Below are 25926 nucleotides of genomic sequence, written 5' to 3' on the forward strand. Positions count from 1 at the left end.
CCTTACCCAGTCTCCATTAAGAGGCAATTCTGATTACATCTAGAATATCCAAACCCTCAGACTTACCACCTAAAATATTTATCTTATAGAGTAATAAGAGAGAAATTATGTTTTCCTTACAGCATTTCACAGAGGATTGATATTGTGTTATATATTATTACTAATTCTTATTAATCTTCCAATTTTTAAAACAGTGCTAAAGGCTAGCTAAATTTAATGTTTACTTTAGCAAGAGAAAAAAAAAATCCCATACCTGGTCATCATTCCAAATCAATGATGGTTCATTATGCTAAACTCCAGAAAGTGTAGGCAATATCTATTGCCAGAGAAAAATGTGTCATACAAAATTACTTGATTGAGTACAGTCAGAGAGAGTTTGATTATAAATCATGTTTTGTCTGATTTCAATGCCTGGCTGATTGCAGAAGACTTAGCTCCTTGGTTGGCTAAGGATCAATGGCCAAAGATTGACTCTTAATTTTCAATGATATTTACACAACACTACAAGGTTATTGATGACATAAGAGCACTTTGGACCAAACATCAATCTATACAGAGGCTAAGGACAAACATATTTCAATTCTTCACCAAAAAAGCTGGTGATGTATGAGAAAAATAGGATATTTATTTCTTTTCATGTTGAGTCTCCATAGTGTGGTAGATAAGAACACAATTATATTGTGTGGTATTTGTGTGTGTGTGTGTGTGTGTGTGTGTGTGTGTGTGTGTGTGTGACATAGACTGGTGGTCTTTTGTGAGACTTGTGGTCTAGGAACCCATCTGTTCTTATCAAAAGAGTTTATCAAGGAGATAAGATCTCCAAGTTGTACATAGTTTCTCTACTAGTCATATGGAAATGCTAGCTTTTCTGAAGATCCCTATACTTAAAACTGTCATCTAAATTGGTTGATAAGATTGTCATGTAATTAATATCTCCTTTTAAAGTTAAATATTAATACACCAGTTGTCAGTTTTCAGACATGCTGAGTGAAATGGTAGTCATGATGCTCTTATCAGTAATTAAAACTCCACAAGCTTGGAGTTTAAAAATTCTACACAATTTTCCTCAGAAGTAAAATCAAGTCTATTCTAGGAGCCATCATGTATTCCCTATTTCCCCACAGGCAAGACATAAGCAGGGAGTAAGAACCTCCTAGAATGCTAGAAGACGTATATTGTTCATGAACCAATGACTCAAATTCAAAGTCAAAGCTCTTTCATAGTTATTGTTTTATTAAAAAAATAATCCTATCAGCAAAATATTAGCATAAACTTGCCCAAACAATAAGTGATTAAATTGATAAAATTCTGTTTTATGACATACTTATAAATGTCTTATTTCCTTAAGAGTTGGTGAAGACTTTGGCATTGTTTACTGGCTGTCATTTAGGATGTTGTAAAATTTGTGGCTTCCTTTACAGATAAGATCATTTGATTTCTTACCAGGGTCCATGTTGCCTGTTTCTTGAACAGAGTGATAAATACACATAGGTCTGTGTGTAACCAAACATATATATATATATATATATATATATATATATATATATATATATATATATATATATATATAAATAGAGAGAGAGAGAGAGAGAGAGAGAGAGAGAGAAGAGAGAGAGAGGATTTTACTTTTAAAAATTATAGTGCTATGATATTTTTCATTATTACCAATTCAGTGTTTCTACCATGAAACTAATTGGCAGATACAATAAAAAATTATAGTAAGTATACAGTTCGTCTTTGAAGAGTACACCAAATCAAATATTTTTTGGAGTTGGTTCTAAATAGAAGAAAGTTACATTTCTGTAAAATAAATAAGCAGGACAGACTACAATTGCACAGGACTAATGTAATGATGCCGAGAGCGAGTTGGACTTGATACAGTTACTTCACCCTCCAGCCCCTCCGCTTAGTTCTCAATACAGTTCTCAGGACTCGTCCATGCTGAGCCAATGAGCTGTCGGTCCTCCTTTGACGTCAGAGGGTCTGTGGTGATATTCCTGGTGAGGACACATCCCCTTTGCATTCCCACATCTCAGATGCACTTGGAATCACATCTACATACAGGATACCACACAGAAACATGTTTTATGTATTGAAAAGCATCATCAGCTGCCAGATATTAAGTTGTACTTGCTAGAAACCCCATGCAAAAACTTTCTTGAACTGACCATACATTTGAACTACCTTAGACCCTGGACACCAGACATCCATTTCTTGTTAATTTATTTTCTTAGACTTCAATTTAGTTTAGATATTTATAAAAAAAAAATTATGACTTTGTTTATTAGTTCCATAAAATAATGCTTAGTGTAAAAAACTTTTATCAATTATGATATACGTTGTAAACTGATAGATGACAGTTAAACCTCCTGTCATTCAAATCTAATGAGAAAAGAGGCCCTAAAATTGAAAAACAGCATCCTCCTACTGAGTGAGTATCACTTACTCTTAAAGGAATTAAGTATGCATGCTAGTATGATTCGATTCTCACTTTCAACGTGAGCATGGCACTGCTGTTGACTCCATGCCAAGTGACACCACAACAATGCTTACTCCTTCTGCATTCTGACAGGTTTTAGATTGCTCACAACATGCAAACATCAAAAACTGGACAACTTATCTCAGTATGTGCTTTCTCCCATCACTGCTACTTTCTTGTGTGTTATTTAAAGTTACTGTGCATCACTCTAATATGGTTAGTCAATCCAGATTCCATTGGAAGCAAATATAAAGTCATTTTTCATGACCTGAGCTTAACCCCTTGGCTTATAGATTCTGATAGATCCTAGAATAAATGATTGTTCAGTTCAGAAAATAGTTTGTGAATATATAATTGATGCGTAAGTATATATGTGAGCCCTGCCACCATATTTAGGCTTCACTTTCAACTCTTTTGAAAAAAAAAAATTACACAGAGGCATGCTTTTCCAAATAAAGACCACACTTTCATCTTCTAAGTTCAATATGTTCTCCTACATCCCAAGCAACTTTCACTGAGTTCTTAGGAAGAATAATTCTTATCATCATCCTCTGTGCTAGGTCTTCCATTTGGGGATTTTTAATATGCTTCATTTCTTCCATTTACTACTTTCTATAGCTGCAAGCTGACCAAATGAAATGGGGGAAAATATCTTCTTTCTTAGCATAAGTTTGCAACATTAAGATGCATTTAGAGTGGAAGAAGCAAAGAAAATGAGAATGACTAGGTAATTTTAGAAAAGAAGGAGGAGGAAGAGGAGGAGGAGGAGGAGAAGGAGGAGGAGGAAGAGGAGAAGGAGAAGAAGGAGTAGGAGTAGGAGGAGAAAAAGAATTATAGTTTTATACTTAGAATTATAAGCTTCTGTTTTCTGGGGTAGAGGTTTTTTTTTTAAGCTTGACACCATTAATTTGGATAAGAATTCTTTGCACATAGATCCTCACGAATACCTGCCCTATTTATATTAATGAGACTCACTCAGAATATCTATTGCTGAATGTTTAATTCTGTCAGCATTTTAGGTGAAAAATGGTTGAAACTGGTTTGAAGAGAAAAAATTAGTCATTACTCATTTTTCATTGTGAAAACACTGTCAGAATTGTTCAAATTAAAGTTTAATATCAAATATTTAATGATAATGTAGTGTTTTTTTAAACCTATTTACTGTCAGTTACTGGCTTTAAATAAAGTATAAATTACATTCTATTATCAAATACTTTACCTTATCTTTTAGTACATTGTTCTAAAAAATACAATATTTAAATATATGTTCTTATGTGTGTGCATGTGTGCATGCTTGTGTGTGTGTGTGCTTGTGTGTGTGTGTATGTCAGTGTATGCATCTAATACATGTAAAAGTCTAAAATGCAGCTTCTCAAATATAGAAAAGAACGTTCTGCCATTACATAAAACATAAAATGTCTGTAACAGACACTTTGAAGTGCCTAGGGTGTGCTGTGTCGCTATGACTGAACTGATGCAAGTATGTGGCTGGAGGTCAATGTGATTAATGAATTTTTGCATCCCCTTTGGGACAAAGTTCTGAAACTAGGGCAGATCCTTCACTTTATCTGCTCTCTGTTATTATGAATGGAATATTTCAAGTGGAGAGTTAACAGATTTATAAATAGAATCATCTTTTCAATGAATTTGAGTGTCTAGTTTTTCACCATAAATGAGAAAAGCAAAAGTTAGCACATTTGTAGCCTATTTACTTCTCTCCAAAAATCATTGCAAAAATTAATTCTGTCTGCAGTAAGAATGTGTGTAGCCAAAAGTAGTTTCTTCAAGAAAGATTGCCATGGTAGCATTCACTGCTTAGTAACACTGTAAGTGTCATCTCTAATGTTCATATATGGTTAATGAATAAAAAGTACATTGATAAATTAAAATTTAAACCAAAAAATTAGTTATGATTATTTCTGTCGATGAAATAATTCTCCACTTTTAAAACATTTCCTAGTAAGTATTTCACATATTTCTTTTTCTAGTAATTAAGTATGTTAATAATTTTATGTTTAGTATATTTACTTAGCATTTGTGCCTGCTGAACCATAAAGGAACAGGCTTCGTTTGGAATTAATGGGAGAGAATTTATCCAAGGTTTTGAAGTTTACATTTATTCTGAATAGTCATATTTACTTTGTGACATGATAGAGTTTTTACACATCACTTACATGACTTTAATATGTTTAAAGCAAGCTTCAGTATCATGAAATATAAACCTCAATTTTACTCATATAAATCGTTTGTTTTGAAATATTACAAAATTGATGATTTGAGAAAAATTCTTAGTCCTTCAGTATTTCTGTGGTCCTGCCAACTGTAACTTCACAGGGGTAATCAGAAACAGGGGACACACAGATAAAATGTAATTCATAGTGCTTCAAGTAGGACTCTTCAACAAGATTCAGTTCCTCCACTACAATACCATTCCTGGAGCTGCCAACTCCTAACCGCATGTGACAGGATGGAGTTTAACCTTTTCTTTCTCTGCTAGTTTTCTGGCCGGGGTTATTATTGAGAGGGAAAGAAATAGGGGATAGAGCAAAAGGCTGGCAACATTTCAGAGTCGATATGCCAAGTGCTCTTTGACTAAATTACTTCTAGAAAAAAGGTGAGAAAAAGTGACTGTCACTCACTCAAAAGTTCTTTCTTTTCCCTGCCTTAGATCATAGTACAACAGCTAGCTAGGCAGTAAGAGTAAAGCAAATGACTCTCAGTAAATTTATTCATTCATTTTCCCCCCTGTTCTTTAATTTTTTCTCTTATACATATTTTCAATCTCCTATCTTTTTGTACCAAATGTTTAAAAGAGAGAGATGATTTGAATTTTTTTTGTCACAGAATTAAAAAAAAAACAAAAAAAACAACAACAAACCAATCATGGATACAATTGATCATGGGAAAGAAATTAGATATGAAGAAAAATATGTACACAAAGTGAACAGAATTTAAGCAGTTTTTGTAGATTATCTCACTAACGGACCATAACCTAAGCAATTTGACAAAATCATAACATTTCCCTCTAAATGTAATGTTTTGTAGGATGACTACATGTGTCATGAAAACAAGAGTTATCAAATATGAGTGACTGAAATAGCATAGAAATCTAAATAAGGAAATTTATGGTGTGTTGAAAACATGATGGTGTGAAGAATTGCATTATAATCACTGAAGTTCGATAAATATTGCCTCCAATGACACCTGTATTCACTATTAATAGTGTACAAACCTGACTTGAAATTTCATGTTTACTTTGCTTCTCTTGTATTGTGCTGTGTTGTGTTTGTGTGTATGCATTTGTTTGGTTCTGTGTGTATAAGGAAACCTATAGAAGTGTGCAAATGCCATGAGATCACACAGAAATAATGGTATGTGATTTTACAGGATTCCCTGATATGGCTGCCTTTCATGCCTTTCTTGCTACTTCATGCTCTCTCTCTAATTCTAAAACCTTTCTACACCTTTGCCTTCTGTTCTTTGGAAACTATTTCATAAACTATATCACATGGTATTGAAAGTGTTAGGGATTATCTTTCACTCAGAATAATTCTCTAGATCCACAGGCCGGGCCTAGTACCACTTAGCTCAGGCGGATGAAAAACATCCATAGGCCAGCTTGAGCCCTCACAGTCCAGACTCACTCAATGCATCAGCAGGTCAGCCTGGTGCCACTCTGCTCAGTCAGGTTACAGACACCAACAGGCCAGTCTTGCGGAACTGGGCAGATAGGTCCCAAGATGATGGGCAAATACATGGTGGAAAAGTGGGAGAGAAAGAGAAGCAGAATAGTGGAATGTGCTGTGGAAAGAGAAAGAACAGAAGAAGTGAAGGCTATAAGGAACAGGCTGATGTTAGTGTCCTGCTTGCCACCAAGGACAAGGGTGACATCCAGGCCCAGGCTGCTGCCTAGGGCCATGTTTGGGTCCATGGTCCTACCATAACAGGAGTTTGTGTTGAAATCCATGACCCATGTTGTCATCAATGTCCACAAGGATGCCTGGGTTTCTGGGCCACCACCTGTGGATATGTTGATGTCTGAGAGCCATGCTGATGATGGGACCATGCTGAGCTGAGTGGCTTGTACTGCTACCTGGAGTCATGGTGCTATACAGGCACTGGCTGCAGCTGAGGGCCATGTCTGTTTCGGGGCCCCCTGCAGCTGGGGTCTGTGTTGATGTCCATGGCCCATATTATCACAGAGGGCCATAGGAACCATGCATCTTGAAATTGGAGGGCTATGTTGAGCTGGCCAGTCCCTTCACTGGCTCTGGGATATCTGACCCTGCCGGATGCTAGACACTGCAGCAGGAGAGCTGGTCCTGCCCTTCATGGGAGAGCTCATTCTACAGATGGTCCCACTCCTCACCACAGGTATGGGAGAAGTGACCCCAGTGGCATGGGCCTAGGAGAGCTGGCTCTGCCCCTAGCCTGAGGGATGTGGCCCCATTGGCCTGACTGACCAGTTTAGATTGGCCCACCCTAACATCTATCCCATCTGTGATCTGCTGCAGTGCCTGAAGGGACTGGTCCTGTGGATAGCTGCAGTATCCCCATGACTCCAGGCAGCAGCAGGATATCCAAGAGGAGATTTGGTGGGGGTCCAGTGATGATGCTGTGTCAGAGGCCAGAGGTCTTGAACCAAACCAATGACTCATTTTGGTTGAGGTTGATTGGGCAAAATGGTAAAATGTTTGACACTCTATAACTCCCAGTGCCACTAGGAGAAATGAGGAGGTATTGGAGAGAGGAAAGACAAAGAGAAGAGAAGGGTAATTTTGTTGTTGTTTTGTTTGTATTTTTAGTTAACTTTGGGGGTGTTTCTTTTGGGGAATATGGTGCAGAGATGAGAGACACATATGGAATGACTAGAGGGTAAGTGGGAGTAGGGTATATGATGTAAAATTCCCAAAGAATCAATAAAGAATTATGTTATTGGGAAAGCACAATTCTCTGGAGAATAATTTACTTGGTAGTTATTAACTCACTGTGTTTTGTTGATGTGGAGTACATTTTTCTTAAATTTTGTTTAATGTCTGCTGGCAAAAGGTCTTTCAAACTGATACTGGTCTTTGCCAGTGTGAGTAAGCTGTTATAAATGTTCATGTGTGCTTTTATACACACTTGCATACACACAATCAAGAAGGTGGGAGGATACTTTTGTAGTGTTAGCTCTGTCTTCTAGCTTTACATAGGTTCTGGACGTCAAACTCAGGTTTTGAGGCTTGAAGGGCAAGCACTTTTACTCTCTGTGCCACTCAGCACAAAGACATGCCATTTCTGCCATGCGCAGTAAATTTCAGTTGCAACTATGAAAGAACTTATTTTCTTAAGTGGAATCACTCACTTACATTTCTGCTATGGATGCAGTGCAGATCTATAGGTTGCCCAGAGTCCAGGAAAAGACACTATGTCTGGCATGGGATATCTGAGGGAAAAAAATCTACCTACACTATGCTCTTATGTCTGTAAACTTTATTCCTCTAAGGCAAAAATCTATCTTTATAGCTACAGCTCCATCAGGCATTCAGGGCAGGAATAACTCTAGATACACCAAGCTCTTCATCCATCTACTTTATTTCTCTGGCATGAAATCCTGTCTACATAGCTCCAGTTCCATCCTGACCCTCAGTTCCTCTTTGTCCCCTCCTTTACTGCCCTCTCATAGTCCTGCTAACAACCAAGCTCTTATGCTTCCAGCCTCATCTTCATCCTGTTTTTTCACTCTCCATCTCTACTTGCTTTCGACTCCTGGCTCTGATGAACTCTACATGAGTTCTGCCTTACCATCTACTAGACCTCTGTGTTATTCTCTTCTCCCTGGTTCTGTCATTCTGTCTCCTCTATAGAAAAAGCCTGTTCCTTCTTCCCCTGGCGTGGGGTTCTTTGCCTCCTCAGGAATTTTGCTCCACCCTTCCTTCCACCTTGATATGTGAAAACCTCTTTTGTTCTCAGTCAATTGCTCTGGAGAGCCACTAGGCCTCAAGGCAAGGTCATGGTCTGAGCTTCATTTGCACAAGAAACAAAGCTATGCATCTCCAGCCGGCATGTTTCCTAGGCTGGTGGGTAGGGGGCGTGAGTTACCTAGAAGTTCAGCGGATCTGAGGAGCTGAACTGTTTCCTAAATGGTCTGGGAATATTTGGACACACAAGAATTTCATAGCAGAAGACAGCTGAAATATTAAAAGCTGGATAACACCAAATAGTCACAATAAATGGCTTGCTTTTTGACAGACCCTTGGTCGGCCAAAGTATAGCTTTAATACACAGCTGAATCTTTATAACATATTCTTATGGCTCACCACACAGATCAGGGATTTTGAAACTTTATTTTTTCTGTGATGAAGGCAAAGTTAAGTGACATATGTGTTGTCCTAGATCCAATTATCGCACTACGAGTATGAGGAATGTTTGGTGTCTCAGAGCAACGTGAGTTTATCTGATGTCTGGTGACATTAGAATCTATTTTTGTACTTATTTTCCATCTGTATAATCTTTGTAATACCCACTGTTCTTGTCCTTATTTGCTAATTGATTTATTAATCTTCATTGATGAGTTTGGAGTTACCTTTACAAACGTTTTACAAGATATGGTGTTATTCATTAATTCATTTCACTATTCAGACCTTTAGATATATCATTCACCTCTCTGAGGACTCCCATGTCTTCTGCTGAGGCATCAGTTTATTATCATGTTTTCATGTATCTGATGAGCTATTTTCTCTTGGTTACTTTTAACATGTTTCTTTTAATTATGTAAGTTATGAAATTATAAGCATTGGACTTAGGAATGGCTCAGCAGGCAAAGTTCTCTCTGTACAAGCACAGGGACTCTCATTGGATTTCCAGAACCCAGCAAATGCTGGGAGGGTAGAGTCCAACCTGTTGTTCCAGCCTTGGAAGGTTTAGACGGGGGTCCCCAAAGCAGCTGAGTAGTCAAATGAGCTATGTAGGCAAGCTCTGAGTTTAATTAAGAAATCATGCCTGAAATAATAAGGTGGTACAGCAATCAAGGATGATTCCTGGCAGCCCTAAGTACTCTCTCTCTCTCTCTCTCTCTCTCTCTCTCTCTCTCTCTCTCACACACACACACACACACACACACACACACACACACACACACACATAGACAGACAGACAGACACACACACACACACACACACACACACACCAGTTTTACAGGGACAAAGAGACTGAGAGAGGTGCACCTGCACACATGTACCCCACATAGGCCAGCAAGCATATACACAGACACATGAAAAGGAAAAACATATAAACACCACCAAGATTTGGAATCATCATTATACCAGGATGGATCACTAGACCTTTTACATTTGCATGTGCAGGCTTTGGTTTACAAGTCACTTTTTCCTCAATTAGGAGGGTGTGTGTGTGTTGTTGTTGTTGATGATGTTGTTATTGTTGTTGTTTTGGCCAGAACAAACATAATAAATACATACAGAAAATGAGATTGGCAATGGACCTACAGCTGTCCTTTATCTTCTTTTATCTCAAGCATAAAAACATTGAAATTCTGAAAATAATGCTGTACCTGTGGAAGTGCATGTGCTGACTGCACAGCCCTCTGACAGTAGAAAGCCGCTATTTCTAAGGATGTCATTAATCCTTCTGTGGCCCAGGGATGAGGGACTGGGTCTCTGTTATGGCTCTATAATCACTTAAATGTGAATAAGCTCACATCCTTAATGTGGTTGTTTCCCAACAAAAGATGAGATGGAAATTTGTGTTGAATAGCCACTGATTACAAGAATATGATTAATGTGAAATATGAAATTGATTTATGACTGCTGTTGTCATGACCTGGACCACAAAGTGTAATGTTATCTAGTGAAAAATGAGGGCAGAACCAAGAGCAGTGGGCAAGCACAGCATATTTTCAGATGTAGTTCATAAACTGAATGCAATATCCATGATTACAAGTGGCTTACTGAAATCTTTTGTTGTTGTTGTTGTTGTTGTTGTTGGCAAGATAGCAATAAGATAATAATATTTATTTTGTCTGAAACAGTAAGCACACTAAAGTTAATCTACTTTATTAAACTGAATCATAAGTATAGTCATTTTTTCCCTTTTCATTTACTGAGACTTTCATTTTGCTTTGAAAAGAAAGTTTCTCTAAAGAATTTACAGTGGTCTATGATATGATAGCATCTAGAATAATGGATGCAATTGTGTCACTTTTGAATTTCACATGCTACTGAGAATGTACACATGTGGATGTTACTAATATCCCCTCTGCTCTTACACGGACCATCACAGAGCAACACTTTACAGTAGTTATGTTAGTACTTGGTTACGAGTGTTCCTATGAAATCTTGAGAAACAAAGATGCTTTTCTTTTCACTTTTAAAGAAATATATTTACTTGTTTATTGACTTTACATCCTGGCCACACTATCTCTCCTTTGCTCCCAGTCCCTGCCCCACCCTGCCCAACTCTTTTTAGACTCTAAAATCTCCAAAATAAATATGTATTCCATCGCTTTATTTTTTTACTGATTACAAATCCTTGCTTTCCTTTGGTATTTCCATGCATCTGATTATACCTTATGCCTTGTTCCCTCTCCACTTCTCACTGGCATGCCCCACTTCACAAGGAGTCTATCCTTCTGCATTCATCTCACATATATTTCAGTACTCTCTATCCCTCTAGATCGTTTGCTCCCTTTCCTAGTTTTTAGATCCTATTTTTCCTAACTTCTCTGTCTCTGTCTGTCTGTCTGTCTGTCTGTCTGTCTGTCTGTCTGTCTGTCTGTCTCTCTCTCTTACACACACACACACAAACACATGTCTACATCATTACATCATGCATGTTAGAGAAAACATGCTGCATTCGTCTTTCTGAGCCTGTTTGATTTCATTTAACATAACTGTCTTCAATTCCATCCATTTTTCTGCAAATGTCACCATACTGTTCTTTATTTCTGAATAAAATTTTACATCTCCATTGTATTTCCTCTATTAATTCATTTGGTAAGGAATATCTATCTTGGCTGTACAACTTTCCTGTATTGAGTAATGTCACAGTAAACATGGGTGAGAAATACTCTTCATAGTACGGTGTTAGATTACTTTGGATACATTTCCAGGAGTGGAAAAACTAATTCATACAGTAGCGCATGTTTAGTCTTTTGAGGCAGTTTCACACACAGTGGCTGCAGTAGTTTACAATCATACCAGAAATATATGAGTTTCTATTTAAACAATATATAAATGAGATCAGAGACATGATATGAACACAAACACGAACACAGTGTTATATAAACTTTTACGATAGTACAACAAGAACTAATTTGTTCTGCATGATAACAACAGTTTGACTATCTCTTGGCATATTCTAATAGAAAATATATGCTTTGAAGCTTCAGTTTGAAGATGTCCTGATACATGGCTGCACTATTACAGTGAACTAAATCAGTGTTTTATAACCCTATTTCACATAAGCTGCTACTTATGAAATTATAACTCATGGCACAAAGTTACTGAAAAATTTCATAATATGCACCATAGGTAATCAATGACTTTTTAATAGGATGTTGTTGAGATAATTTTAAATTTTATTCAGTTTATTAATTTTTTAATTTCACATATTCCTACTCATTTAGCCCATGCTGTTTTCTAAACTTATTATTGATAAGATGATATAATATAGCTAGTTTTAATTGATAAGATTTTTTTCCAGGATAAATGCCAGGTTTTTAATATTAAAATGTTTATGAAATATTTTACTATTGCATAGAACATAAAATTAATTAATATTTCTCTTTAAAGTTGAATAATTTTATATATGATGTTTAGTTTTTAATTTTATATTTTACATTATATTCATCATATAATTTCATTAAGAAAAGATTTCTTGATCAAAACTTCCTGTGCCATTATTTGTGTGTGTGTGTGTGTGAAATTTAGAATACATTTCAGAGTCCCAGGGACTCACACGTGGTAGACAAGCAAGCATGCTACTACTGAATATTATCTTTAGTCCCAAAATATATAAAAGTTTCTACTTATATCTATTTTCTGTCACAAGTCTTTCCTGAGGGGTTTTTGCGTTGATAAGTCAGTTTTTTTCAACTTAGATAATAAATAATAAATAACTTGAGAATAATTGCTAGCTGAAACATTAAAGGAGAGAGGAAGGAAGGAAGAACTGCTTCTTTGACATTCACACATATTGTTTATATAGCTAGTCAGACACTTATGAATTTCCTTATGAAAATTCTCATATAAACTTGAAAGGCTAAATTTATTTCTCAAGTGATTTTCTTTATATCATGAATTAAATTTGAGATCATAACTATCTGTATTAGTCTATAAGCAGTAAAATAATCAACTTCAATTTAATTTCATACACAGGAAATTGAGTAATTTCTAACAATATTATTACCTTACACTCATGAATTTTAAAGATGTTTCAAGCAACTCAAACTTTACTTGATGAAAGACTTTTTTAACCACTAAAATATTACTGAAGAAAAAGACCTGAATTCAAGGTTTCTTTCTTTCTTTTTTTTTGTTAGACTTTGAACATTTTATCACAATTGTCTTACCAAAGAACTGTAACTTTTGGAAAGATGGATTTTGTGAAACAGAAATATTGTTATGTGTTTTATTCATAAATCTTTTTCCCTTGGAGTTTTTACATAACCAAAGATACTTCTTTTGCTTAGTTTGTTGTCAAAATTTGGAAAATTAAATGAGAATTTTTGGGGCTATAATTCTATCATTAATACTCACACATTTTTAATTTTATGAAATAATAAAATATCTGGTTTTCTAAAAAATAAAAAAGTTTCCTCTTTCATTGATGAAAATTACCGCAGGTGACCCTATTTTATTCACTAAAATTTTAACCATTAGTGTTGAAGTGATGGTTCAACAATTAAGAAATCTTGTTTTTCTTGCAGAAGACCTATGTTTGATTTTTCAGTACGCACATAGTAATTCATAGCCTTTTGTAGCTTCAGTTTCATAGTCTCTTCTTATCTCTGTTGATACACACACACACACACACACACACACACACACACACACATACACACACACATATGCAGGAAGAACACTTATATACATATAAAATGAATAAATCTAGAAGAACAAAATAAATAAAATGGCCCTCTTAAAACCAAAGGCACTGGTTAAAATCAGAGAGTTAAGAACTTAGATAATTTGGCAGTTATTAGCATGATTTACTTATGGCTTGTGTTTGCTTATCTACAAAACAGTATGGTTGTATTTTCAATGATTGTGCTTTACATAAAATTGATTGTGGGGAATGGATAAAAATGGGGTTGCATCTATTTTCTTTCTCTAGTATGAAAGCATCAATAGCTCTGTACATACCATAATTATTTTGGAATTGAAATGTTTTTCAAAGGATGATGAAGAAAGACAAAGATTACTCTTTTTTTGACTCTTTGTAGTTTGAGCATTTGGGCAAGCCACTCAAAGTGCTGACTGACTTGAGACTGAGATTTTTACTCAGCAAGCACTAGTCTTTTGTAGCACTTTCCCCCCTGAGAAATAGCTTGTTATCAATTTTAACAGATTTAAGAAGCAACAAATATACAGAAAAATATCATAGTAGTCTGATACCTCATTGTGTGGGTAGTTTTATGTCAACGTGACACTAGCTAGAGTCATCAGAGAGGAGGGGACATTTGAGAAAATGCCTCTATGTATCCTATTGTAGATCATCGGTAGATGATAGAGGAGAATCCATCTCACTGTGGGCATGTCACTGCCCCTGCCCCAGGCTCATGATCCTAGGTTCTATAAGAAAGAAGACTAAGCAAGCCATAGAAGCACGCCAGCAAGCAACATCTCTCCATGGCCTCTGCATCAGCTCCTGCCTCCAATTTTCTGCCCTGTTTGAGCTCCTGCCCTGGCTTTCCACAATAATAGCCTGAGATATGGAAATGTAAGCCAAATAATTCTTTCCAACCCAACTTGCTTTTGGGTGTGGTATTTTATCACAGAAATAGTAACCCTAAGGCACACACTTTTCTACAGTGAATCCTAATTGTAGTTCTAGTTGCTCATCCTTCTAGAATTTTTCTAATTCATTCTCAGGGTAAATGTTTTGGGTTGAATGTCTTTGGTTCCAACAGAGTTCTTCATGAACATGCAGACAAATGAACTCAGTTGTATATCTAACAAGAAAGAAAAGGACATTTCAAAATACTTTATTAATTCCTTGATAATTTCATGCAAGTTTCAATTGTGTCCACCATGCCTCCTGAACTCTTCCAAGTTCAAACCCTTGTCTATTCTCACCCATCGTTGTTCTTTGCCCCACATCAAGGCCAATTGGTGCTGCCCAGTAGTCTTGTATTTGTTATCTTCCACTAGATTGTCATTGATATATCAAGGTCTACATTCTTAGGGAAAAACCACCCATAATTTCCCAGAATCTAACAATTGCCAACAGCTCCACTGCTAGTGGTGGGAATTTGCTGGGACTCCATTTCCATGCTGGGATGTGTTTTCTTCTTGGGCTTCCACACATCTTGTGCATGCTGTCATGAAAGTTGTATATGCATACGTTCAGGTGTCCTGCTGTGTCTAGAAGACACTTTCCCAGCAGACATCCATCTACTCTGGCTCCTATCCTCTATTTTCTTTCTCTTCCACAGTGAACTTTTCGCCTGTGGAGGAGGAGTACAGTATATTTTTTCTTATATTATTAGAAATTTTTATCGCCCTCAAGAAGTAATTAAGTCATGTCAAATTTTAAAACCATTTGACCTAATTTTATTCACTTAAGGTAAAAAAATGTATATAATGTATATTTGTGTATATGTACATTTATATATGTATATATGTATACATAAGAGACAATGTCTTATGCATTAAGACACGAATTATTATAACAAACTACATATTAATTAGGGAAACAAATACAACATCTTGTTGCATGTTTGACATGTCTAGTTAAAAAACTATCACTCTTTTTTTAAGCAAAAATTTCCCAGTAGTTATAGTTGAAATGTAAATGTATATTTAGATCATGTAGAAGCATATTTGAGATTCAGTGGTTAAAAGGCAAAAGTACATGATTCCAGACTTTAATACCCACTCACATTGTTCTTATTACATGTTTGAGACCATGAGGTAGATATCAGTCTTTTTTAAAACCTTAAAGCCGTGGTTCAGATGCTTTTTATAAAGCGACCAAAGCACACCACACAGGCCAGAACTCACATCCTGGGTGCAGTAACATCTAACTAATACTGAATAAAGCTTGAAGAAAGTATTATTTTGTTCCAGGCATCTAGAAGGCATTCTATCCTGTTCATAGAATTATTTTCATTGTAATGTGGCCTTTCTTGAATGTTCTCTGTCATATGAAAGCAACCCTGAAGGAAATTGATTCTTTATCAGATTTTTATTTTTCTTTGTCAGAAGAAATCACCAAAACTGTGCTAATATGCTTTGAATAAGATATGACATAATGTACAGCTCCACTTTGTCACATGGGATATTGTGAGTTCAATTTGCCTAAAATTGTCCACAAGGCTAGTGAATGTAAAATAACAACTGAATACTTTCAAAACATGACAGTAAGAAGAAAGTACCTAAAGTAAGCTATGAATTGCAGCTGAGAAAATGTGGTGTCAGTAAGACATAATTCAGCAGTCTAATCATGAAATTATGTGAATAATTGTGGTATTAAACTATCACTAAATATTTAGAATTTTAATAAAGATTACTAATGTTAGGCTGGCAAGATCGTTGAAGAGTAAAAGTCCAAGCACCAAGACTGTTGATCGCTACTTGACCCCAAGACTCTACATGGGGGAAGGATGGAACTGACTCCTGAAATTTATCCTCTGACACCCATACATATGATGTGGCATGCAAATTCATGAGAGCACACACACACGCGCACACACGCACACTCACACACACACACACACACACACACACGCACACTCACACTCACACAAGATAAATAAATGTTAAAACAATTAAAACAATTAAACATTTATTCACAAATATTCTAAATTTATAAAATTTCTACTTTCAATCTGTAAAATTTGGACAATTTATAGGAAAGAAAATTAATTTTTGTTTTTACCAGATCACAAATTACATAGTCAGTGTTGTACCCATAATGAGTTATTTCTAATTAGTAGAGTTTCTGGATTAAGGAGTGGTATGCGGTTGATATTATTCTGGATTTTGGAGGGCAATGTTTGACATTATTTTTTTTCAATATAGACTCTGAGATTGCATAAACCCTAGGATGGCCATGGTCAACTCTAACATACTTGTTTATTAATAATATTGTACAAAGAAAGGGTTTCTTATGAGTACATGATGGCTAAACTTAACAACATGATTCCAACAGAATGATATAGCAAGTGGTGCAGTGAACTGAGAAATCTCCCATGGGAATCCTTAGGTAAAGGACAGAGATGCTAGAAGTCTGAGGTAGATCTGGACAGGAAAGTTGGTCAGATGGACACTGTGCTTGAAAACGTCCTTTCTTGTTTCTGCTCTTCAAATTTTTAATTTCCAAAATGGTTGGTACATCAGATCTTTAGGTCCTTGTTATCTATTTATAACTGGACATTAGTATTTTTAACTGTTCACAGTAGAAGATAGCTTCGGTTATCATTTCAGTTTACAGAGCTCTTGTGCCAGTGACTGTATGCCTGTTTATACCTTAAGATATCAGAATATTTGGGACTAAAACTGAACTGCCAGGCACAATTTCCCTCTGAACAATGACAGTAAAGCATCTTTATTCAGAAGTTAACTGTGGAGTTTCTTACTACTGTTCCTTGACCTCAATTGATTAATTCCTTGATGCAGAAAAAAAGATAAATAGAAATAAAATAATGAAAACAGAACTTGATGATCTGTTACCTCTGATAACATAAAGGTCAGAATCAATTACGTTCACACAATGCTTCTTAGTATGGATTTGGGAGCACAATCTAAAGGAAGATTAGAACCTGAACTCTGTGTCCTGAGTATTTTCAAGTATTAAAGGAAAAAGACTCAATACCTGCGCTGGTGGATGGGAAATGAGAGTCATGTTGAAGCAAAAGAAGAGAGCTGGCTTTCCAGGCAAGAAGCTTAAAAGGGCAGTGAGAGCAGACTGAAGAAAATCATTCTTATAGTTCGGAGGGGGAAAAGAACAGTCTGGTCCATACGTATGAATCAGTGACTCAATTCCCTCGTGAGTGTGGGTGATGTGGGAGGCCTGAGGATGTGTGAGTGAAGAATACAACTTCACAGGAGTTTTCCAAGCCTGAGGAAATTTAAAAATTATAATAATAAAAAAAAAATAAACATGTGGGAGAGATGTCAGGTTGACCTAAGCTATCTGTTTAACCAGAACTTAAATTTTAAGGCAAACACATAAGGAATAAGCAGGAAAATGATACTGAGAAGAACATGGTCATAGAGTGTGGACCTTGGGGAATTGCCCTGACCAACAGCGGCAGACGTGTGTCCACCTTATTACAGTTGATTGGGCAGCCCTTCCAAAATTCACACATTTGTCCCTGGGAACAGCCAAAAAATAGTATATATGGACACTGTGAACCACAGTCATAGGTTACCCAGAAAAACTGAACAGATACTATTTTTCATGTCTTTCATTAAATTGCTACAATCTCCTTGATGTAACTTTTGTAAAAGAAACTGGAAATTTACCTTCCCCTTTCCTGAATTCTTGATGGATATTTTCATCATTATTTTATTTGTTTTATTTCTTCATTATCTTTTTTTTCTCAGAACAATAAGATCATTCCTCTATGCTAGGAGGAACAAAACTGCCAGAGAATTAAAGCTATTTTTTCAGATAATTTAAACTAGATGAAATACTTTTTCTCATTGTTTAAAGTGTGTTTAATCAAGGATAGTCATGGGAAATCCCTCTAGTCCCCGTTGGCAATCTTTTCAGTCAAAATGTTCTAAGCTTTTCTCTGTATTCATGAAACACACATTGTGTTTTGGTCTTGAAAAATATAAATAAATAAAATGGTACTAGAACAGATTCTAAACACTTCCTTCCCATTAACTGAAGCAGTTCACAGCAGCAGGACATTCACACGCGTGTGTTGAAATTGGCACCTGAAGCAGGAAGTGTGTAGCTGCCCTGTCAAATGCTGCTGGGCTTGCTCACTTAGCATTTGTTCCCCCTCAAAAGGGCGGTGACTGCCTTCGTTTCTGATCTCGGAGGCTCCTGGGATGCTGCCATTAGTCTACTTGGTAGCCTCATCCTTCTGGAACTTGTATCGATACATGATGGAGACACAAGTCTTCTGCAAGTGTTTGAAGGCTAATGATTAAAAATCTAGTTGAGCTTTGTTATTATCATGAAGTAAGATGAGTATTTAAGCAGTAGTACTTTTAGTTTTCTTTCACCAATTTGATATTCCCCTTTACTAATATAAAACATACCCATTTAATTGATATTATGGTAAATAGATTTTTTTAACTTTTTTATTTTTAGTTCTTTTACCTTAAATGTTGACTATGACATGAAGAGATGATTTATAATATAGAAATACATAATTAATATAATATAATAATATAATACAGGTAGAAGGACAAAGTAGCTGCAATAAAATCAGTGGCTAAGCAAAGTTGAAACATTTTAACCAAAGAAATGATGCAGGATGAAAAACTTAGCCCTGCAATGACATATAAGTGTAAAAGTTTTTTTTTATCGTGATGCTCCTCCGTTTCTCTTGTGAATTTGTCACTCAGCAGTTGTATCTTGCTTGTACCTTTTACATGTGTCTGTCTGATGTTAGCTGGAGGTTTTTTAGGTAGGCCATCTGAAGTGTAAGATACATTTCTGTCTGTTTGACTCTACATTTTCCACATTCTTACCAACTGAACAGAATGAACAAACAATGCTATCTTTAATTTCACATCCTCCAAAATTAATTTCTCTGTTTTATGTATAATATCTAATATCCGAAGCTATGTATCCTCCACTTACTCAACATCTGTAACATTCATTGCTGGCTATATTTCTAGGATTTTAAAAAAAAACCTTAATTATTTAGAGTTATGTTCAAGTAGAGTCTGTACAAGCTTACAAAATATCTTAAATTCAACTGATGTGTTAAAAATGAATGTCTATAATGTGTTGTTCTGGTATTTGATACCTTGATATTCTCAAAATGGGAGTATTTTAGTGGGACTAAGAGATTCATAACTCCTTGTTGTCCGAGTTACATTTTGGAATCAATATAAAGGATTAAATATCTATTATTAATTTTGAGTTAATAGATTTCCCTCCAAATTGTATTATTTACAACATGACAATATTTAAAAAAACGACTATGTTCTCAAATGTAATGTTTCTTTTGTGTGTTCTCTGTTCTTATTTTCTTTTTTATAATTATACTGTTTTATATATATATATATATATATATATATATATATATATATATATATGTAATTTTCCAGTTAAACTTTATTTACCTTGTTATCTTTAAACTACTACAACAAGTACCTGTTGTAATTAAGTCATAGAAAGAAAAGTTAAATCTCAGTTTGAAGTTTTAATGGATTTGGTCTTTGACCAACTGGGCCCCACTACTCCTAGCCCTGGGATTGACCAGCAGTGCTGGCAAGGGTATGTGGCAGAGAAAACTGCTTCCCTGACCAGAATACAACAGAGAGAAAAAGAAAGGACTAGACCCTCTCATTCCCTTTGAAGGAACCTGTGAAATGGATTCATGATCTCTCTTGAGGCCTCAAGTGTTGTATTTGCTTTTTATTCAATTTTTTTAGACAATATATTTTGAGCATATTCTTTCCTCTTCCCCAACTCCTTCCAGTTTCTTCTGATCTCCCTCCTAACCTTTTTAATGACCTTTCTTCTTCTCAAAAAAAAAAATCTGTAATCAGCAATCAAAACCAACAAAACCAAAATAAGACAAAAATAATACCCAAACAAAATGAAACAAAAAAGGCACCCCCCCCCCAACAATATGGAATCCGTTTTGGATTGGTCAGTTATATCTGGGCATGGGGCCTGCCCTTGGAATGGAAGGGAGACTCCATTGGAGAAAACAGATTTTCTCTTTCCCAGCAGGCAGTGTTGTGAATAGCTTCTTGGCTAGGGGTGGGTCTTTGTGTCCACTTCCCCTTCTCAGTGCTGGGGTTTGGTCTGCTTTGAACCAGTGCATGTCTTGTGTGCTGTCACAGTTCTCTGTAAATTCATATGTGTGTCCGTCCTATTGTTTATGGAAGACATCATCCTTTCTTTGGAGTCATCCATCCCCTCTGGCTCTTACAATCTTTCTGTCCCCTCTTCTGCAAAGCCTTGAGGGAAAGGGTTTGATAAAGATAAACAAAAACATACAAAACAAACAAACAAAAGTCTGTTTAGTAGATGCTCTAAAATCTCTCCGTCTCTGCACATTGTCCCTTTGTGGGTCTCTGTGTTAACTGCCATCTACTGCAAGAAGAAGCTTCTCTGATGAGGGCTGAGTGGTGTACTCATCTACGGGTATTTCAATATGTCAGCTGTAGTCACTTTGTTGCTATGTACCCTTGTCAAAATCATATTGTTGTTCCCTATTTAGAACCATAATTGTTCACTGTGCCAATACCTTCCAAACAGCTCTGTGGGCTGGGATCAAACTTTTAGCACATAGAACTTATAGACACTATACCATAATTTTAATCTTATTTAGAGACTTACATTTTTTCCCATCTAACCCATTTTCCTTCTTCTTTGAGCAAATATAAATTTCTTTTTAAAATTTTTATTATAAAACTCTATTTTTTCCCATTTGGTGCATTTCATTCACATTTTTCCATCTTTGGGTTAATCCAATGATGTACATAACAAATGGGGGTGTAGATTGTAGCTTTGTGCGAGAGTATAGGCTTAGTATGTATGAGACCTCAGATTGAATCCCTAATATGAAATTCAGAAAATCAAAATGTTTCTGTGACTCTCTTCTGCCAAAACTTTTTATATTACTTATTTTATGATATATATGAAGCATATATATTTCTTTCGGTAAATTAGGTTTTATGGTTTCTTTTATTTTTTGGGTGTATGTGATTTTCCTTTTTACTTTTTGAGTTTCCAGTTTTTTTCACATCTCTCTATTTTGTCTTGTACAGTGGGAAGAGATTGGAGAAGTTGATGAAAACTATGCACCTATCCACACCTACCAAGTATGCAGAGTCATGGAACAGAATCAGAATAATTGGCTGTTGACCAGTTGGATCTCCAATGAAGGTGCTTCCAGAATCTTTATTGAACTGAAATTTACTCTAAGGGATTGCAACAGCCTTCCTGGAGGACTAGGCACTTGTAAGGAGACATTTAACATGTATTATTTTGAGTCAGATGATGAGAATGGGAGAAATGTTAAAGAAAACCAATACACCAAGATTGATACCATTGCTGCTGATGAGAGCTTTACAGAACTTGATCTTGGAGACCGTGTCATGAAGCTGAACACAGAGGTCAGAGATGTAGGGCCTTTGAGTAAAAAGGGATTTTATCTTGCTTTCCAAGATGTTGGCGCTTGCATTGCTCTGGTCTCTGTGCGTGTATACTACAAAAAATGTCCTTCTGTGGTACGACACTTGGCTATCTTCCCTGACACCATCACTGGAGCTGATTCTTCACAGTTGTTAGAAGTGTCAGGCTCCTGTGTCAACCATTCTGTGACAGATGATCCTCCCAAAATGCACTGCAGTGCTGAAGGGGAGTGGCTGGTTCCCATTGGGAAATGCATGTGCGAGGCTGGATATGAAGAGAAAAATGGCACCTGTCAAGGTAAGCATTTTCCCGTGGATTTGTGAGGGCTTTGTGCTTCTCTTGGATCATGTATTTTTATTTCCCTCAGTGATTACAAGCGACCTTTTATTTTGTTAATTTATGGAGATTATTTCCCTTCAAATGTTTTTTCTTCTCTGAATCTCAAAATTTTGAAGCAATGATATAAGTTTTAGTGCACTGCTTTACTGGGTATACATATTTAATGCTCAGAGAGTGTGTGATTTTCACTATAATGTTTTATATTCACATCATTCTCAGAAGTTTTATTGTGAATGGCACAACCAGTGGCCTGCTACCATCCATTGTAGGACTGTTGTCTGTCTACGGCTGTGGTTTTCTGTCATGAAGTTATTCTATCCTTGTTTTGCTGTACAGAATTCAAATGCAAAAATCTTAGAGGAGACTTGTCTTGGCAAGCTTTTAACTTCCATTTAAAAATTCTTCGGAAATAAATTCGGCCACATGAACTTCTCAGAAAAACATATGTCATCTCGCAGGACTTAGCTTACTACATTGTTTACATATGGTTGCAATTATATGCTTGCTTTTCAAAATTTATAGATCAATTTTAAATGCATAATAAGCAGTGCCCCATGAAAATAACTGTTTGGAGACAGAGCCAATACAGAAAGGTCATTTCAAAGCAATTTGCACTTGGAGATTGTTTTTTTTTTTCTGTTTTAATATTTCTTTTAAATTGAAACTTGATCATGCATGCTTCTTCATTCATTTGAAAATGCTCTCACTTTGCCCAGAGTATGGTAAGTTGTCCTTTTAGACTTGGATATTTATCAATGGGTTTTTGAAACAGGATAGTACTTTATGCCAAAGCAGAGAACTGTGCATAAGGAAATTTGTTTTGTACATGATTCCTTAATTTTAAGTAGATAACAAGAGGTTTGTGTGTATTGTCCAAAGGGAGAGCATAATGCTGTGCAGACCCTCAATCACTTATAGATTCATAAGTGTTATTATTTCCTAAGTCCCTTGTCTATGTACAAAACTATCTATCTTATTCAGACTTGAATTTAGATTGATCACAGATCTAGGGAGACAAAATTTGCATCATTTACCTGGTTGTAGCTGAAAGTTTTCCTGTGTCCCACCCAGTCCACAGCTGCTCAGACTCAAGTAAACACACAGAGGCTTATATTAATTAAAAATGCTTGGCCATTAGCTCAGGCTTACTACTGACTAACTCTTGCACTTAAACTCAGCCCATTTCTTTTAATCCATATGTTGCCACATGTTCCATGGCTTTACCTGTGTGTCACTACATGCTGTTCCCTGGATGGCAGGCTAGCATCTCCTGACTCAGCCTTCCTCTTCCCAGAATTCTCCTTGTCTGCTTATCCTGCCTGTACTTTCTGCCTGGCTACTGGCCAATCAGCGTTTTATTTATCAACCAGTCAGAGCAACACATATTCATAGCATACAGAACATCTCACAGCACCTCTCCTTTTCTATCTAATAAAAAAGGAAGGTTTTAACTTTAACATAATAAAATTACATATAGTAGAACAGTTATCAATCAAGAATTACAGTTACAATATCTAGTTTATTTGTATTTGGCAAAATTAAAGAAAATATTTTATTTATCCTATATTTGTGAGTGTAAAGTTTCAAATCTAATTTATCTTTTATCATAACCAAGGAAAATTATTTGGAGGATGTGAGTGGGAGAGACTTGTCCTGACTGCTGGCAGGCCAGGACACAGAAATGTTCTGACTACACCTGGTAATCATAATTAAGCTGTTTTATTAATTCTCTCAAAAACTCTTTCATGCAATAAAGTTTTCTTTTCTGAAAACAGTTCCTATTTTAGGATATTTATAATATTATTTATAGGTAATTCTATAGCTGTTTTTAATAGAAACTATTCATGATACACACATATACACAGGCAAACACACACACACATACACACACTAAGAATGTTGTCATGTTGTCAACTATTTCTAAGTTTGTTGGGAAAGTAAATCATAGTTCATTTGGTCTGATTTATGTGAAAGGTCTAATTAATACCTTGTCTTTTGTTTATGAAAAGTTGAATTAGTTTATGATGAGGTCATATGTAATTGTATGATAGAAACATCAATTAAATTAATGTTCATTATAAAATATTGTAAATATGCAGTTTACTAATAATGTCTTTAAATTGTTGTCCTTTTAAATCAACAATCTACTTGACTTATTTCTAACAATATTTTAGGGAGTAAGTGGAGGCCAAATTAGACCACTACAAAATTTATTTTCATTCAGAATGACAGAAGGGTATAGGAAGCCCCTGGACCCTTAAAGGATAAAATTTGAATTGATGAAATGAAAGCATTCTATTGACACTTATCATTGAATGTATCATATCTCAAGGGAGTATTGCATCTGACAAATATATGTTACTGTGTGAACTTAACACTCTTTCTCACCTCATACTCTTCATAATTGAGTAGAGACCACAATGAGTGACAGTGGGATGAACTGGAATGGTCATGTTATTAAAAAAAAAAACAAAAACAAATCTTTAAACTGTTCCATAATAGGCTCAGTTAGTGGTTGAACATAGATGCTGTTGCAGAGGACCTGAATTCAGTTCCCACCGCCCATATGGCAGCTTACAATTGTTTGTAACTCCAGCAGCAAGAAACCCAGCATTGTCTCTGTGCTAACTGCCCTCCTCTACATGCTAATTATACAAGCTATGCTGTTTCTCAGAAGCATTTTTGCATAGTATTACTTGTTCTTTTATAATTCTTCTCTTGCCCCCTTGAATATCTAGCTGTGTCCATCATTCCCTTACAATCTTCACTCCACTACTGTTTCTTGAGGGATGCTGTGACTTATCAACATTAGATCAAGGCTCACTCTTATTTACTTACACACTGCCTTTTCAAAGAATAATTTAGAGTTGCAATTTTTGCCTACTTTTAATTTATTATATGATTAATGATTCTACTACCATTGTGCTCTTCACTTCTTATGGCAAGAATGGTACATATTTGAATTAAGGAGTGAGAAAGAAATTGGAAATGAAGAGGAAAGTAAGTAGAGAAAAGAGAATTACAAATGTGTGCAAAATACTGTTTTACTGGTTAATTTTACATTTCTATTCACATAAGAAAATTTTCTTGTTCTGTTCAAAATTATATTTAAAAAAGTCTTCAAAAATAATGGTGTTGGCCAAGGACTCTGAGGCCAAATTCTTAATAGCCAGAAATAAGTCATTTTTTTGCTTTGAAATAGTTGGCATTCTATGTATTCACCACTGTGGACAATATCTTAGTCAATTTTGTCAAGCCACAAAAGTAGCCTATTGAAATATATTTATAAAGTGGACTTATTAGTTAATGACATTTAAGTACTCAGTCTCTCTACTGATCAAATTAGGTTAAGGTTTAATTAAGGTTGTAATTATGTCATGAAGCTAAAGTTTGAATACATGTATTTGTCATACATTATCATACATGAATATTTGCAGAATTCTCCAGGTGATGGCCTGATAAACCTGGTCAGTCATGCTTTTGTGACCTATTACACCTGTAGGCATGATGATATTGACCTCAAGACTTTTAGAAATTGAATTTCAGGGTTGGGAATGCTAGACAGTTAATTAACTATATGGTCTCACCCCTAATGATAACAGAGCATA

General features: G+C 35.7%; 1 protein-coding gene across 7 annotated transcripts in view; it reads left to right on the forward strand.

Moving 5' to 3' along the window:
• Epha5 (EPH receptor A5) overlaps positions 1–25926 on the forward strand; it is a 346534-nt gene that overhangs the window by 53213 nt on the left and 267395 nt on the right. For all 7 annotated transcript variants that reach the window (XM_036200459.1, XM_036200461.1, XM_036200460.1 and 4 more), the window contains exon 3: positions 21613–22276. In XM_036200459.1, the coding sequence (XP_036056352.1) occupies positions 21613–22276 (664 nt within the window). The remainder of the gene's footprint in view (positions 1–21612; positions 22277–25926) is intronic.

Source organism: Onychomys torridus, chromosome 10 (genome assembly GCF_903995425.1).
Source record: "Onychomys torridus chromosome 10, mOncTor1.1, whole genome shotgun sequence".
Lineage (NCBI taxonomy): Eukaryota > Metazoa > Chordata > Mammalia > Rodentia > Cricetidae > Onychomys > Onychomys torridus.